A 19,500-nucleotide genomic window follows, 5' to 3' on the forward strand; every position below is an offset into this window, starting at 1 on the left:
GTGCCTATTTTTTAAATTTTAAGGTTGGTGTAAAGGGACAAGTTTTGCCAATAGATGTCACTACAGTTTTCCTATCTCTCTCATGTATTTTTTACCTTTCACGAAAATTTACAATTTCTCTTACAAATTTCGACCTAGAGACTTCAAACTTTTGGGGAAGGAACTTCATAACCTATCGAAGGCAACAATCCGTGCCGATTTTTTATTTAGAATTTTCTTCATTGTTGGAATGGCTTGATTGTTGAAATGGATATTCAGACCTTGAACAATGTAACTGTTTCAACAATGAAGAAAATTCTAAGTAAAAAATCAGCACGGACTGTTGCCTTCGATAGGTTATGAAGTTCATTTTCTAAAAATTTGAAATCTCTAAGTTGCAATTTGTAAGAGAAATTTTGAATTTTCGTGAAAGGTAAAAATACATGAGGGAGATACGAAGACTGTAGTGACATCTATCGGCAAAACTTGTCCCTTTAAACTAACCTTAAGTGCCTATTTGCCTGCTTGTTTTCCAGGTTTTTAATGCCTAAACATCCGGTCTCTAGTAATTACCATGCATTTAGTAGTTAGTGCCTACTCACTGAAAATGATTACATGATTCTATTTCACACACGATTGCCCTTTATAGCAGTTAAAAGTTCTTTACTTAGGGGAAAAATATATTGGATTTCTTACTGTATGCTAACACCAGCGTTTCTCAAACTATGGTCCTCGAAATGTGCTCCTGTTAGTGTTGCCATACTCTTGTCTTGCATCTCGTCACAAAATTTTTTCTCCTCGTTTCGTGGGTTAACACGAGCCCTTGTACTGCTCTTACCAAGAATGCTTCCCAACTGTAAAATGGGTTTTGCCTTATCTGAAAATAGATTTAGACAGCCCTTCCGAAGGTGTAACATAAAGCTGTAGGTGTCAATGAGCATAACAATGAAGATGTGGGAAAAGTGAATCCACACAATGGTGACATTTTGTAAATTCAAGTTAACTTTAAATGTATTTCGGTAATAAGAAATTTCAGTAACATGTGACTTTTTTTTTAATTACTATTCTCTAACTTTTTTCCCGAACTACAAAACCAAACGTAAAAAGTTGAAGTGGGTGAGATTCGAACTCTAATCTGCTGCATGGGAATCTCGTACGCTAACCACAAAACCACACCGAAAACTGGTAAACAAAATTTATTTTTGATGGTTTACACCTTGTTCTCTCTTCCTAACCTGATTCTTTGATTATTGTTTTATTTAATTCACTTTGATATTCTATGATTTGTGTGCTCAAAATACTTTGATTTGAGAAATGTTCTATTAGTTTGGAAACTATTCCGTTCGAAATATTCTTCACAAAATTATTGAAAGATAAGGTTATATTCTGACAATACTTTTGAGTTATTGTACATATATTTGTACTCGAGGTTACTACAGCCCTCTGGAATTATTTTCGTTAGAAAACATTATTATTTTCTCGTGTATTTCGGAATTTATGCATCAAAATTGTAGCGATCAATCTCTTGAATTAATTCTTACAGTTTGCAACACTGTTACATATGACATATTTTTTTTTTATCGTTATGCAGTTATGTTATATACGTAGTGACATGTCGCACTGTCATTTGAAAACATAAAAGTGCATACCGAGTAGATAACACCGTATTACTTACAGCACTGATGATAATCCTTTTGGATAGCCTTTATGGCATGTTTAATGTTACTAAAATTTCTTATAGATTATTTAAATATATATGAAATTACTTGAATTTATCTTAAAATTTTACCATTCTGTAGGTTAACTTTTCTCAGATCTTTATTTTGCCATTTGTTTGTATATATATATGAAATTACGTGAATTTATCTTAAAATTTTACCATTCTGTGGGTTAACTTTTCTCAGATCTTTATTTTGCCGTTTGTTTATATATATATATGAAATTATGTGAATTTATCTTAAAATTTTACCATTCTGTGGGTTAACTTTTCTCAGATCTTTATTTTGCCATTTGTTTGTATATATATATGAAATTACGTGAATTTATCTTAAAATTTTACCATTCTGTGGGTTAACTTTTCTCAGATCTTTATTTTGCCATTTGTTTATATATATATATATGAAATTACGTGAATTTATCTTAAAATTTTACCATTCTGTGGGTTAACTTTTCTCAGATCTTTATTTTGCCATTTGTTTATATATATATATGAAATTACGTGAATTTATCTTAAAATTTTACCATTCTGTGGGTTAACTTTTCTCAGATCTTTATTTTGCCATTTGTTTATATATATATATATATGAAATTACGTGAATTTATCTTAAAATTTTACCATTCTGTGGGTTAACTTTTCTCAGATCTTTATTTTGCCGTTTGTTTATATATATATATATATGAAATTACGTGAATTTATCTTAAAATTTTACCATTCTGTGGGTAAACTTTTCTAAGATCTTTATTTTGCCGTAACTTCATTCGCCCATTAGCACCTACAACTGGAATACGTTTACCTTCGGAGGGGTTATCTGTATCTGTTTTCAGATTATGCAAAACCCACTTTCGAGTTGTGAAGCATTCTTGGTTAGACTGAACATTACTCCAAAATAAAATTTAAAAGTATTTAAGTGGATTGCGTAATAGTTGAGGATCTCGAACAGGTACAAATTACATGAGGTGTGTTAGAAAAGTAGTGAGACTGGCTTTCTATTAACGATAAATTTTTATTTTTACAAATCTACATTATTCCCTTCAAATTAGTCCGCTTGGACAGCTACAAAGCGTTAGAAGCTGTTCTTTTTAAATATAATATAAATCACAATAAACTTCAGTAAGATTATGAGATCTCTTGTGTTAATTTCTTAATCTTTGTGTTTAGACAATTAAGACCAGATTACCGAATAAACAGCAAGTGTGTGAATCAACAAAAATAACTATTTAAACACTTACCCTCGATATGTGATCGCTTTAGTTATTCTTAATCAATTACCTTTACAATACGACACACATATTGTCACATTCAGCTAAATCTCAATCTTAGTATATTCTGTCCCTAACGACATACATTTTTAATATGTTGATTATTTATGAGTCCCACAGACTATCTTCATGGCAACTGCTACCTAACTCCGTATGTGCCTTATTTCTAAAAAATCGCAGCCAACAGAGGCGTTGTTTTCCGTCTTCGTAGCAGTGCTGGGATATCTATCAGCTCGTCAGTTACTCTCTTAAGAATTTTATCCAAAGAACCAAAATGGCGCTTTTTTTTTTATAGCAAGTGTAATAAAAAAAAAAGTAACAACGACTGAGATCTGGCGATTAACGGCTAAAGAACCACAGGAATAGTTTTATCTACCAAAAAATTTTAATTGAGATTGCAGTTCGACATAGTGTGTTGCTGTATGTAGCATCCAACAGCGTCCAAACCCTGATCGCACGTGCCACCCTTCTCCTAGGTCTTTCAAGGACTTTTCGAAAAAAAGTTAGATTGACAGTTTCGTCCTGGTAGGCGATCACCCGATTGTGGAGAATCTCACGACTGAGCAAAAGGCCAATCGGAAAATTGTGTGCCTTGATCTTCTGGATCGCCTTGAGAAAGAGCTAGAATTCTTCAATCGCAATATTATAGGTGATGAAACATGAATTTTGGAGTACAACCCCGAGACAAAATTCCAAATTCGGGAGTGGTACACTGCAAACTTTTCTCGTCCCAAGAAAGCATTTTATGTTTGCTGATTATGTTCAGCTACACAAGAAAATAACCAATTATGATGATTATTTAGAGTTGGAGAATGTCATGAATGGTCTCTAAAAATAAGCTTAACTTTGTGATGTAAGCAAATGTTTCGTAATCACATACTCTAGGCAATATAATTTCTCCTATTCTACATTAATTAGTAACATGTTTTATATAATACTAAATAAACTTACTTACCAAGCACACTGAAAAATGTGTTAATGAATCATACAGGTTTCTGGTTTCTCTATTGAGAAATTCTACGCAATTAACAAATAACATTAAACATTATTTAATACTTTTATTAGAAGTAAGCCTGAATATGCTTCTGTAGTGTGTAATCATTTTTATCACTGTTATGCTAAGAAAATCAGCAGAATTCGAAACAAGCTATTACAACATCTGAACTATAAAAAAAAAAGTTTAAAAAATCATTTTATAAAGAAAACAGTTTATATACAAGCTTACTTAATAAATTTAAATGTGATACTTTAATTGTTGGAAGGCAAATCGCAGACCAGATGTTTCTGTACGACGTGGTAAATGGGATATTTGAAAACGAAGAATGTATGCAGCAATTAACATCCAATATTAGGAAAACTAATTTACAAATTAGACAAATATGTAACCCTTAAAAATCAATTTTACATGAAAACTCATCACTAGTAAGAATAACAAGAGGTCACAACATTTTAACTAAAGATATCAAAAATATACATTTTTCGATGTCATTTAGTATGTTTGCATTTCAATTGAAAATATTCAAAGATAAATAATTAATACAAGCCGAACTTTACATATTATGTATCTTATTTCCTGTCTATGCTTATATGTCGAATATTTATGTACATATTAGGTTGGTGAGAATGAAATATCTGCCCCAGGTGCGTCATTAAAAAAAAAAAAAAAAAAAAAAGCTGACAATTACAATACCTGATTAATCAAAATAGTCGCCGTCTGCAACTACATATTTTTGTCATCGCTCAGCCAACGATTGATTCCGCGGCGAAAAGATTCTGAAGTCTGCGATGCGAAGTCCTCAACCGCAGTTACACCGTCCGATCATCAGCGTCGGTCCTCCCTTCCAAGAAGTAAAAGAGATGCCGGAAGAGGCGGTTGTCAGTGGCAGAGATGACGGGAGGAATACGGTCGTGAGGCATATTGCCATTATGAAGAGCCTATACCACCCTTTGCGCAACATGTGAGAGAGCATTGTTGGGCTACATTGAGGATACCATGTCTGTTTACCATTGCTGGATGCCTGCAGACACGTTTGCGATGCATTTCATGGAGTTCAGCACTGTAACGATCTGCATCGATAACTTCACCTCTCCTGAGAAAAGCATGATAGATCATCCAAAGCAGCAACAGCAGCAGTAGCCAGACAGGTGATTTAGGAAACGAAATTTCACAATCCACCGAACAATGATGCGTTCATTGGCTTAAATATGCAGTGTTAATGGTTTTTGTGGCTTATGCAGAATGTCCCAGTTTGAATTAGTGAAGGAAAATCATACGAAATTTTGTGTTCTCCACGACACACTTTCATAGATCCTATTCAACAACGCACTGCTGCTTGACTGTCCAGGTACCCCAGCCTGTTTGCTGGATGCGTGACCTTAGTCCATCACTGCGTGTTGTGTTGGTGAGATGAGTTGTTTTCTACCAGATGTCAACGCGTACTTTCATTCACACCAATCTAATATGTGGGTATATATATATATATATATATATATATATATATATATATATATATATATATCGCATGATCTAAAAATGGCATTCACAGACTACAGAGCATTGTTCTACAGGTCAAAATAAAGCGAAAAATATATGTAATTTTATACTTTTTGGGTTTATGCGACAACGTCGTAGATAAAGAACCTAGAGAAAAATCTACGAATCCATCAAACAGTTACATCGATTCTTTCCAGATGGCAGTTAAAGTCGATCGACGTTGATGCTAGCTAGCACCACTTATTAGCGAAACAATCGGTATAACTGCTTGATGAATTCGAGGAGCAATACTAATAGTTCCAAGTTAATCTGCGACGTTGCCACACAGTGATATTTTGATTCCCCTAGCAGCTGAAGGAGGTGCCGGAGAGTATATCATTTTCATATAACATGATATCATATTAGTATATCATATAACATTTTCGCTTTATTTTGACCTGAATAATAGTGCTCTGTTGTCCGTGGGCGCCATTTTTAGAACACCAGATATCTATATCTATCTATCTATCTATGGTCTATTACCCCTGGTTTCCGACATAGGGGAGTGCTTTTTCAACCCCTGAAACCAGCTAAGTTTCAGTTAATTGCGTATAGCACACTATGTAGTTGATATCAAGACGGAAATTATGTCTCATTCGAAAGGTAATGAAGTAAGCTTTCCGACGGAAACAGATTACTGCAAGTATGCCTAAAGAAAGGAAATAACAGAAGGAAAATATTTTAAAATTTCTCTAAAATTCCCCCCCTTTTTAAACAAGTATTTCCTGTTATTGAGTAGAAGCACCATCATTAGGACAACAGAAAAAAATGGGTGGATACTACACTCTATACTGAGAATGTTGTTAAAGATTCACGTTGTTGGCATAAACAGTAGTCGAGAGAAAAAAAAAATATGTAACTGTACGCCAGTGAAAGCAATGTTGATTGGGCTTGCGACTGTTTATTTCATTAATTGGAATAATATAATTTACAATAACGATGTCAATTAATTGTTTAAAATTTATTATTTCAAAAATGGCATTTTCCTTTTTCAAACTAAATCATTTTTAGTGTAGTAGGCTTAAATGTGCACTGGATATAAAATGTTGCGCATTTAATTCTATTTCAAAAGGTTTTATTTAAAATCAATATATTCAAAAATAACGGAGCTAGTGTTTATCGCAAACTTTTCCAAAGAGCAAAATAAGGCTCAAGCGCCAATAATAAATGGCCGCTCAAACAAAAACTGATCATGTACAAAATGAGTGAATACCTTGTTTTCAACTATCTAAATATAGTACAAAAGTTACAAAACAATTGGATGATTTCAAATGGATTGACCCTAACACAGATCAGTAACAGTAACCGCTTTGGTAGGAAGTTGTACGTAGTTTGAAAGCTAGAATAGGGCCGCGATGGCTCAATGGTAGAGCGTTCACCTCTGGTGCGTAAAGTCTTTGGTTCGATCCCAGCTCGCGTCAAGTGGACTTCGTGCTGGTCAAACACCGTGTGCGTGGGTTTCTCGGAGTTCTCCCACTTTATTCATTCCACCACTTCATTCATTTCTCATCATCATCGTCTCTTTTAGCCTAGCCGGCATAATCGTGGGACGTAAAAATGGAAGATTTAATTTCATTTAAAAGCTACAATATTCAGAACAAATTTTAGAACATAATGCTGAACATAGGAAAGTTCTGAATCTTAGTCCTCTGTGGCTCAATACAATCATTATGCTTAACTTAATTTGTACTTTATATCTTTAATCGCTTTTGTTTCTGACCTAGGTAACTAAATATATATATATATATATATATATATAAAATTGTTGAAGACGCGTTTTTCGACCCCACCATTTGATAAAATGTGGGGTTTTACTTTGTACATCACTTTAATAAACAGGCTGTAATAAGCAAAGCAGACTATTAATATGGATATAATTAATATAGTACGATATAATTAGTGTTTTTAATTCTTACCGAGTTGTACTTTTTCATAAATTCCTCAATCAGATCTTCACAATTCAGATGCTCCTCTGGCTCCCACGTATTGTGCTTATCTGAATACCCTCTCCAGCGAATTAAGAAAACGCGTTTTCCATCTTTCTTGATAACGACATCCATAACCTTCTGCACCTATAAAGCAGTACAAGAACAAGAAACGCCTATATTACAAATAAAAAAGCATTTCAATAATATTAGTGAAACTAATTGACAATATGGATTAGTAACAAGAAAACGTATGTTCAGTTATTTAAAAAAAAAAAAAAATGTTGATATTAACAGGATTGTGCTTAGTGGTTCGACCTCAATTTAGGGCTCTGGGGCTCAATTCAAGTATTATTATTATCATTTTTATTATTATTCAAGTATGAATGCATATCGACCTAAGCTTATTACTCCCACCTTATTCTTATTTGATTGTTTCAGTAAAAATCATAACTGTACCAAATTGTAACTAAAGTTTTCACTATTAAGGCTCTTCGCTAACTTAAAGACAATGAAAAATATTTAAAAAATACAGCAGATGAGCTAGACAGTATCTGTAAACTGCTATTACATGAACGAATAATTGTCCTTTACAAAAATAAAATAAATAAATAAATAAATAAATAAATAAATAAATAAATAAAAACTTCGGTAGAGCCATCAAGAATCACATAAGCTGGCATGGAAACAGTTACTTGTACTACATTCATTGGTTGATTGAATCGAGTCTAGCGTTCCTTTCGACAACGAAACTGTATCATACTTCGACCACATGAGCTCCTATCGGGAATTGAACCCAGGTCTCCCGCGTAGCTACATTCGTATTTAAAGAATTTACAAAAGAATGAGAAAAGATGAACATTACCTCATTTTTGCAATTAATGGTCAAAGAAAGTGACGTTAAGTTCCGGCCTATTTCCTCAATCTTTCTTGCTTTAAGTCTCAGATGAATACAAAATACAAGAAAACACATTTTAGTATGAAGCATTTTTTAAAAACTATTTAAAACGTCGCCAAACTAGTTAAAATATCTGTCCTAATGAAGCGCGGCTAGGACGGCTACTTTTAACCCTGATCGAAAGGAACGTCCGCTCTTGGATGCTACTCTCCTTCAGAGTTGCTCATTGTTTTGAACCATGACCCCATAACCACACATTAATTTAATTAAGGTCAGAACGTGTTAAATAAAGTTTGTAAGATGAGTGATGAAATTATCCCCGGTACTAGTTTTCTACGGCTGAGCCAACTTCTACGATCTAGATGAAAACATTCTTCTACATAGACCGGGAATTGAATACGGACCGCTGGATTGACAGTCGGGCAGTCTACTCATGCCTACAGGCTGGGCAACCATAATTTAGTCAGTAACTTGCGAAATATTCTTTAAATATAAATTTTCTACATGCTAGCAGCCTGCTGTGTCCTGTTTTCGGTTCCTTATTCCTAAGACATATATTTGATAATTTTCGTGGCCAAATGTCACTTCCCTGATTCTCCAGCCAGTGGAAACTTCGCGAAGTCTTTTAACAAGGACATATTTCAATGAATTTACATGTTTCATGAATTATATATGTCGATAAAAGTTTTTTTGAATGTTTGTTATTCTATTTGTCCGCCTATATGTACGTCTAGACGCCTAGATGCAATATCAGAACCCAGTTTTCAGTTTCTATCCATTTTTTCAGGCTCCATTTTTTTTTCTGTACACAGACAAAGGTAGTTTCCTGCAGATGAAAATCGAAAATATCGAGTTTCACCTGGTTCTGTTATCACAATATTATGTGCTGCGTATGACTGTCAGTTTAGTCCTACTAACATCGGTGGTCAGGGTAAGAACTGAGTCACATATTACTGAAACAAAGTTTATGGTAAGGTTCAATAATAAAAGATGTCTAAAGTGAACGAGAGCACGTTTAACAGTAAAAAATAAAAGATCAGAAATAGAAATAACACTGTAGAAATTAATTAGCCATGCAGTATGTTCAAGAGGAAAGGTTCATGCTTAGGAAGATGATAAATTAGACGATTCTAAATTATCTTGTGTAATCACGCCTGATTCTCAGTGTTTAAATAAAAATCAAATTAAATTATATTCGACAACAAAAGATTAGATGCTGTATAAAGGACATTTATATTTAGGGGTTATGTTTAGCAGGCAATTTCCCATTGCAAGACATGCTGTAATATACTTTCGGTGACCTCTGTAATCTTAGCACATCCTCGTGTATACCAAGCGTTTTTCGGAGTACTTAGAAGGTTTTTTTTTTTTTTTTTTTTTTTTTTTTTTTTTTTTTTTTTAAAGCCATTCGCTACTTTACTGACAAATTTAAAAGCCTTCGCCATTTAATCAGCTTCGCACACAAATTCGAAACGAGGGTAGGGAAACAGGAACAATAGGCTAGTCATTAATTATGTCACACCACATCGAGATTAACGGAGACAAATTCGAGTATGGCTTGTAATGAGGAATTGACTCGCAGTCATTGATTTCTTTGTTTTACAGTATTGTTCATACTGTTGATTCTTGGGATTTTATTGTCATACTTTCCTAAACCGTTGCCAATTAAATTCATGCATAGTTTTTAGACTTCCGAACTATGATATACACAGAGATCTGCACAGATATAAAAATTCGCAACCGTATCGCATATGCAACATCTCTGATTGCATTTGCAAATAATGAGTAAAATTAGTTGCTTTGTTTTGTTCTATAACAATTATGATTTCATAAATAGTTCCTACTATAACAATTGTAAATAACTCTTTTACAGTTTCTTGAATATATAATGTAACATCATTGAAATTCAAACATTTAATCCCATCTCTTCCTAGTAGAAGTCAATTAAGTTAAATAAAATGTAATAAAACTTATGCAAACAGAAATACGAAATTAATGAAAAAATACATACATACTAATTTAAGATGCTCTCAAATGCAGACTTCTGATGAGAAAATTGCCAAGCTGTTAACACTATACTGTCAACTAATTTCAAAACAAATCTTTTTTTTAAAAAAAAAAAAAAAAAAACTCATAGGACACAAGTTAGTTTATTTATTTCCCTGCATACGTAAAATGAAAAAAAAAAAAAAAAAAAAAAAAAGATTTTCCACTCGGGAAAGAAGAATAAGACACCTCACACAAACTATCATAAAATCAGATTAGCAGCACTTCATACTTATTATGGAGTTCAAAAGCAGAGAAAATAAACACCCAATTTTGACCTAGTGATTATTTGTCCCGAAAGGGTACTCATATTTTATTACAAGATGTAAACAATTAATAATGTTTAGAAAAAAGATCACTAAAATTGTCTTTTCATGAATATCCGCAATTTATCTGCCATCCGCACAGGATCTAAAAATATATCCGCAGAAAGCTATAATGATGCGGATTCATGAGGATGCTCTCGGGAAGATCTCTAGCTACGAATAAATATGGTGAATCTTATAGACCTGCTATGTCCGCCGGTCCGTCTATCTATTGACAGGTAACACAGCAAAAACAATGAGAAGTATTTATAAGTTTTTGCAATTGGTTCAGCCTTCCCAAGAATTGATTCTATATCCTCCTTTAACCCACTACTCACACCAGAAGCAATAGAAATCAATCATTTCTGGTTTTGGCATTGATCACCACAGAGCAAAAGCAATAACAGCGAGAAGCTGCTTTCTGCAACAGTGTAAACGTCCCGAGAATATATACCCATCTCCTCCCTAACCTCATTACTAAAAAACAAATCTACTACCATTTCCAATTTGGACGGTAGGAGACACAGCTAAAGAGGCCTTTTTGATATGGCTTCAGCGTTCCCAAAGTAAGTTTCAACTCTGATCTTACTCATCTATTACAACCAAAAGTTGTAGATCTACTACTTCAGTTTCAGAACTGGATTTAATAGTTTGAAACTCTACCCCAATTTCACGATTCCACATCTTCCAATCTATCGTCCATTAAATCATGGCCCATTTATTCGAGTATTTGACCAGTAAGTTGTAATATTTCAAGAATCACGACGCTATTGTAGTTGCATGCAGTCTAAAAATAATCTGAGGTTACAAATTTTACATCAAAATATATCAGCAAGTGTAACTGAGAAGGGAAGAGGGTAGTGAGAAAAATTCAACTGATAAACAAAAACAAAAAAAAAAAAAAAAAAAAAAACTTCACGATGAGCCAGTCTTCCCAAACTTTTACTCACCTAGAAGTAATTTTCAACGAAAGAATAAACAACATTTTGACTATATTTACACATCTACAGTGATTTTAAAAAATGGAAAATATAAGTATTAATTTCAGAATCCGTATTTATCCGTAAAATAGAATGTATTAAACAGGAGCACATTGAGATTATATCACTTTATACTCATTTTTCTTACTTCTTCACAAGCATAACTACACTATTTCCGAAGCGAATAAAACAGTAAAACTTACCTCAATTAATATATTTTTCCTTCCGTGCAAACTTCACAATGTAATAATGATATACCCTTTCTGAATTAGTCACCAAGTGCGTTATATATGTAGACGGCACTCGAGTTTGTCTATCCATGATTAGCACAAGGTAAATCGCATGAAGCGTTTAGGATCAAGCGTTCGTGTTGATTGATGCACATCGGCAATTTCGCATTCGTTTCGTCGTCGGTTGGCACGTGAAAATTCCCAATAGGAAAATCATACGTACTATTATTTAAAGTACGTACTTTCCGACAGACTGGTTCAGCGTTAAAACGGAAATCTTCAGATGACTTTACAGCGTTTGGACAGCCGAGAATATCGCAGCACCACTGAGGGAACTTGTTACCAGATTCGTGACCACGTGACAATGTTCTGCTCGTCAACACATTCTACTTGAAGACTCCACTTTTAACGCTGAACCAGTCTGTCGGAAATAGAGTACCCATAGTAATATGGCTTTCTTGCTGGGAACTTTGCCGTGCCGACTAACGGCAAAATGCCGGTCTGCAATAATAATAGGATCACCATTCTTGTAACAGCGCCTCCAACACAAATGCTCGATGTTCACCACTCCACGCCATTTTTTAACTAAAATGGTACAGCTTGTGTTACTCACGGATAAAGGACTCGAGTGCTGTCTGGAATACCAATTCGAAAGGAGCATATAATTAAGCCGTGTATAAGTAGTGTATATTCTTTTTTCCTCTCATAAAATTTCTTTCCAAACATATGTAAACTATTCCATTCATTGGTATAAAGGTATCATGAGTGTCTATGGCATGTTAAAATAGCGAGGGGGCGGGAGACGAAGACGTCTAGAAAATGCTAGTATGTCCCACCAATACAATGGACAGGTTGAGCATGTGTATTTCCGCTACTATTTGTTTCATTTGTTTTCGCTGGGTTCCAAAGTCATGAACTGCATTACGGAACTTACAATGGTCATATTTTGCATTGACGATTAAATATTACAATGAAAAAGAGAATTGCAATTTTTAAGTTGAAAGAGTAAATAGATCAAATATACGTAAGGAAAGGACCTTACGTATATGAAAATAAAGTGAAAGATACACCGGTCTATGCTTTCTGTACGTAGCAGATACGTATTGTTTCGACAGAAAATTGCAGTTTTAGATCCTTGCATTCAGGTTTGGTAATAATCAACTAACTAATCCATTCACCATACTTTACTTCCATCATTGGTAGGTTACCTGCATACAATATGGTAACTCCTTCGCCTTGACATATACCATCCACTAATTTAATCTTTCTTTATTTTCCTTGTTTTCCTATTACAATACCTTCTACACATCATTCAGAATATTTCTTCTCCAATTATGTCTTAAAATATCTTTTTCATTACTTCCAATTATATTCTTTTAACCCATTATTCCTAATGCCTCTCATTGGTTCATCGTTCCAAGTTTTACGTTCATCTCAAAGTACACACTTCGAGAACTCGAGTATGTTTTGTTGTCTTCTTGTAATGCCAATTTTCTGCTTCTTACAATGCAACAGTCTTCACCCGAGTGCTTTCAGTAACTCTTCATTCAGTGACTCACATGGTATGTTTCTCATCATAATCATCACAGTCTTCTGAAGAACGTTTCACCATTTTCCACGTCGCTAATATTTAAAGTTCACATTTCATACTTTCGTTAATACTACTACTACGTATTGCAAAATAGACACCTATTCTACTGCCCTGCTCCGACGTCAAAGCCTCAATTATTTAGTCAATATTGCTTTAATCTTTTTTTCATTTTTTCATCCCATATTATTTTCGGAGCCTTTCCTTATGTTCTCTGGCATCATGTTAATTTTTGATTAAGATTCTGTAGCAACAACCATTTCACCATTAGTCCTTCTATCTCCCATAATCAGCATATCCCCTAAGCAAACTCATCTGCGCTACTCTTCTAGAACTCGTAAATGATGTAACTGCGAGGCAAATCTTTATATCAAATACCTCTTCCCATTCCACCATCCAAAATCATTTCCAGTATTCCAATTTTAAATGCTTGGATCATGTGTAAGTTTTTTCCGAACCTTTGACCTTTTATCCTACGTTTCTTTAGTATCTTCATCCAAATTAATGAGGAAAAGCAGTTGAAACCCTTCTAACTCCACGAACACTATATACATTTATTTTCTTCTCTTTTTAAACCGTTTTCACCAATTGTACTCAATGGAAGCAAACTGCATCATTGTGCTATGTCTCCTCACAAATTAAACTCTTCATCTTCCTCTCCTTCATATTCGAACCTCAATTTTTGTTCCGTGCGACGTGGAAATAACATACTGATGGAAATGATTCGAGCGAAATACGTACATCGGCTACCGTGAACGGCAGATTAATCGCAGTGTCTACCAACGGTATAGGTTACCAGTACACACACAAGACAAGAGTAGCTAAGTGTGATCACATTGTATGTCTAAAATCCTTTAACGATGCCACCGAATGCCTATTGTACGACTGTCTTCGAGCGTACCCGTACTAAAACCGTGAGAAGATGGGTAAGGATTTCGTTGAACTGCCACTAGCATGGGTTATGACGACAGTAATCCATCGACGGTATACACGATCGAAGACAGAGGGTTCTCACAGGCAATGTACACATAAAAAGAAAGATCATCTTTGGATCGCCCTAACTGACAGGACTACCGGCATGCAACAAGAAATACCATTGTTCCCATGCGATCATACGAACATTAAACAGTTAACTATTGAAGATTAATTTACCCTACGTTCCTTTCGCATCATTACTCTTGACAGTTGCTCACTGCCAAGAACGTCTTCAGTGGCTACGGAAGAGACTGTAGTGGCAAGGAAAATGGAAAATGAAGATGTTCAGTGATAAGAGTTGTTTTTATATTGAACACAGTAACGGACCAGTAACGTAAGTAAACTTTCAGGTGAACGGGAAAATGGAGTGTGTTCTCGTTTGTTACGTAGGGCCCACACTAGACTTTCTGGTAATTGGTAAGAGGGGGCTATAAAATAAGCTATATATTCGCCTTCCTTCAGGGGAATATTACCAGTATGCTGTACCTTCGTAGTGTTGTCAGTACTATTTTCAGAGCTTATCTCCACAATTATCTTGATCAGCACAACGCGCGTCCCATACTGCCAAGTGAACCCATCACTCTCTGTCCAGAATAGTCCTACTTCCTTGGCCAGCTAGATATCTGTGAGACATGGTGGGACGGCATTTGAGATGTTCAGAGTAATTATACATGGTATTAAAGCGAGTGCTGTATATATTATAACAGTCTGTATAACGTATTCAGGATGTTCCATGAGTGTTATGTTGGGAATAGTACCATCTACAGTCACTTTCTTCTTGTGTACAACTTTGAGCCAAACCCGTGAACTCCTATTGAGTTATCTTAAGTGCATTTGCAGCAGTGTAGTTCTATAGTTGTTAAATATATTTCGATATTTTAGCTACCAAAATCTTGATTCTCTGAAAAGAGTTTTATGATGATGATCTTCATTTGATAACAAATTTCAATTATTTCTCTTTCCTTCTTCTATATTCTTTATAAGCTCAAAAAGTATATTATCTAACTCTTCGTTCATCATTTCACTATATGTTTTCGAATTTATCCCTCAGCATCTCAATTCCTTTGCCATCCTCGTTTATTTGCCATTCGTTTTCCGTTTTAATACCTAAAATATACAGTTTATTCTTGCTATCATCGACTCCTCACTCTATTCTTTCCACCTTCCTCATGCTGCAATTCACTCAATAAAGATTAATTTTCATCTTTAGTTTCTATATTGGCATAGTAGTTCTCCCTTGCTACCCTTCTATTTCTATGAAAAAAATTACCTTCATATACATTATTCAAATGTCCCTATCTTTTTAATTTTTTCTCGTCACCTTGACTTCTCTTATATATTTCCCTGTCTTTGTAGATTTCCCTTCTTAATTCGCAGATCAACTTTCTATACATTCTTTTCCTTTCTCCAGTCTTCCTTCGTAATGGAATCCAACCGCTGCTAGTTAAGCAATGAGAAAAGTGTGTGGCTGCACGCCGCCAAGAGTAATTTAAATAACGAAGAAGTGTTTATTTATTTACTTCTTTCATTGAAAGTGACATACGTGATTGGACATTTCAATCACACCAATTTAATACAACTTTATTTGTTCTGTCTGCCTTCACTTCTTCCATATAGACCAACATTGATCCATTTCATATTCTTCATAAAATAGTGGGGGGACACGTCCCCTTGGCCCCCACCATAGACGCCCATGAAGGGTGTCAATACGACTGTACCTTGCTCTCAGATTTACAATGTCCGTGCATGAGATCCTAAGCCAGAACTTCCCCAAAAAATATGGCAAAGCCTAAGAAATTCAAAAACGGAAACTGCAGTTACCATTAGAATAGGAGAGTACACAAAGTTATTTTTGACGTAAATGACATTTCTTGCAGCAATAACTGTAACACCTGTAACTATATTACGTATATCATTAATTGAAGTAGTATCCATTCCTTGTACGGGCTAAACGATAGGCAACGTGGGATGTAGTATGGTCGTTTGGGTTGTTTACCACACAGGCACTACAATTCAATGTTTACAGATGTTAAAACAGCCTACGGTCTCTACCCTGCGGGTACCTAAAATTACGTCAATTTAGAAGCGTGCCAAACCAACGCACAGTGGGAGATTTCACCGATCTAAGGGAACTTTATTCAAGTTTGCGACCATGCAATAGAGCAAAGAATACCTGCGATGTAGGTAGCTAAACATGCCGTTGGTATGAAATTGACATGAATTCGGGTGATGGTCGCGTGCAACGATTGCAAATATGGCCTGAAAGGAGTCAACCAAGTGCACGCGCGTAGAGCCTGCAACAGGTACGCTTTGTACTAGCAGTTCATTTGACTTGTGTCCTGCTGTGCTTACACAGAATGGTCAGTGCAGTGCTGTAATAGTATTGAGGGTCTCCGAAGGAGAGATAAGCACTTGAACTTTGCATTACATTTTAGAGTTCCTAGGGGATAGCGTGGGAAAAGAGTGTGTGTGAACGTGCGGAAAAAATGTTATGTGTGAATTACAAACAAGGTTTCAAGTAGTTGTTCTGTGGTGTTCAGCCTCCGTATTAGGTTCACCTGAAAGCTTATTGAGGTTAGAAGTGAAAACAATCGAGAAACCTTGCGCAAGTTTGCGCAAAAACGTGAGGTCATGGCGTAAAAATGGCTCCTGTGTTTACATGGCATGTTATATTAGATGTGTAGGAACAACATGCGTCAACAAAGTGGTTGAAGTTTTAACAAATTGCATAATGGAACAAATCGAGATAGTAGAGCTGACCACTAGTTCGCGAGCGAGAATAAGAAAATGCATTAATGATATACGTAATGGTTAAACGGGACAAAGCCAATCAACACCAGGAGAGGTTGATAAAAGACAATGTAACATGGTTTGAAAATGAAGTGGACTTCAACTTAGCGCCTGCTCTGAAAACGGATACTTCTGTTGGAAATAAGTACGGTAGACCGAAAATGTACATCAAAAGTGCAATGTAGGAAAGTTACACAACGTATAGAATCAACCAGCAACGAGGAACTGACGATGGCGACTGAATTAAAACTACGGAGGCAGGAAAATGCGACTCGGCAGCGATCGTCAATGAGTTTTGTTGTTCTTTCCCCACACGGGGTACGAAAAATCAAGTTCCCGTTCCGGCGAAATTATCAGAAGATGAAGCTTTGGCGTTACTAGTTGATGCAAATCTTGAAAAAAAAAATAAAATAAAATAAAATAAATAAAAAAAAAGTAAACTGTCATGCGTGATAAGGCAAAATAAGCACGCTGTAAAATGTATCCATCCTATGATAAGGTTGCAGATGCTAAGCAACTTTGTTATCCAGATTAAATAAAAATCACAGAAACATCCGTTGACATACCGGTGCAATCCCTTCTCCATAATACCATAAGAAGATTCCGTAAAACACAAGAAGATGTGTTTCGAACTTTGATGTTCGCAACATTAATATTGGTGTTAAGGGGGATTGTGGTGGTGCGCAACAAAGTATGTATCGCGAATTAAGAGGAACTGTGGTGGTGAGCAACAAAGTATGTATCGCCAACCTTTTTTAGGTGAGCATTCAACTGACGAGAGTTTGTTTGGTGTATCTCTGGTCCCTATTCAACTGTATAGTGTCACTAACAATCGTAACTGTGTTGTTTGGCAAAATCTCGCTCCATCCTCTACCAGATATTGTCATCCCATAAGTTCTGTGTTTGCAAAAGAAACGTTTGAGGTTGTACAAAACGAAATTCAGGAAATAGAAGACCAAATCGAGAAACTCACTGGGATCATAACAACATAGATGAGAAGGAATTTATCGTTCGGCCTACGATGATTTTTTGTATGATTGATGGAAAAGTGTTTAATTTTGTATCCTCATGTGCGTCTACGCAGACGTGTTATTTATGTGGAGCAAAAGCGAGAGAGATGAATAATCTTGGCATTCTTTCTCATAAAACTGTATATCCGAACTTTTGACTCTGACTATCTCCGGTTTGTTCTTGGATACGTCTTATGGAATGTATTCTTCATATTGCCTATCGCCTAGATATTAAAGCATGGCATGTTCGAGGCAAAGAAAATCGGATGAAAATCGAATAAAAAAAGAAACTTACCCAAGCAAAATTTCGTAGTGAGTTTGGACTATTGGTAGATATGCCAAAACAACAAGCAGGAAACACCAATGATGACAATACAGCCTGCAAGTTTTTTTCGGAATGCTGAAAAATCGTCCGAAATAACTCGGGTAAAATGTCCACTTAATTAAGCGATGACACATTATTTTAGAATGCTTAAATTGTGTTTTCCCGACTGATACAAACAAATTTAGCAAGTGCGCTCGTTGCACTTTGGAACTGTATTTGCAAAAGTATTCTTGGTATCATATGCCCGTAAGCGTACTCGAAGTCCAATTTCTACCAATAGGCCAGCTTTCTGAAGAAGCACATGAGGCTCGAAATAAAGACAATAAGAAATATAGGAAACTCTTCACAAGAAAATTATCCAACACGGATTTAATTCATAGATTCCTGGTCACTGTTATATATTGCATATAAATCCATATATTGCTAGTAAACGTGCTCCTGCCAAAACCAAACGTTCAGACATAATGTCCGAGGTACTACGATTGCTAAAAGCGCCTTATGCGAATGATTTCTCTGATCATTCCGAGCAGAGCAGTGACTAAGACTAATGAACTTGTTTTTCCCGTCAGTTTTGCGTGCTCGCTGACCCTTGTTTATTGTCCTGACTATCTAATGTAATGTATTCATTATCACTAAACGTTTATTTAGATATAAGCTGATCACATCAATCCTATTGTTGTCCTTTTAACAATTTTCCCGGCGGGAGCTCATGTGGTTTGGTACTCAGTAGGTCCACGTCTCATATAGCCTCGCTGCTGAACGGGACGTTAAACTCAAAATCAACTCAACTCCTTTTAACAATTATGTGTAATCGTGTTTACCTTTCTTACACATGTGTTACTTCTTTGGTAAATAATACACAAACAACATTCTTTATCAAAGAAATCGCATATTTCAATCGAATCGAATGTTAAAACCTGCCACAGGCAAATGTGCA

General features: G+C 35.3%; 1 protein-coding gene across 2 annotated transcripts in view; it reads right to left on the minus strand.

The window, feature by feature from the left end:
- LOC145674921 (uncharacterized) overlaps nucleotides 1–19,500 on the minus strand; it is a 79,832-nt gene that overhangs the window by 19,278 nt on the left and 41,054 nt on the right. For both annotated transcript variants that reach the window (XM_081745179.1, XM_081745178.1), the window contains one exon: nucleotides 7,408–7,563. In XM_081745179.1, coding sequence (XP_081601305.1) covers nucleotides 7,408–7,563 — 156 coding nt within the window. The remainder of the gene's footprint in view (nucleotides 1–7,407; nucleotides 7,564–19,500) is intronic.

Source organism: Thermobia domestica, chromosome 18 (genome assembly GCF_964235325.1).
Source record: "Thermobia domestica chromosome 18, izTheDome1.hap1.1, whole genome shotgun sequence".
NCBI classification, from domain to species: domain Eukaryota; kingdom Metazoa; phylum Arthropoda; class Insecta; order Zygentoma; family Lepismatidae; genus Thermobia; species Thermobia domestica.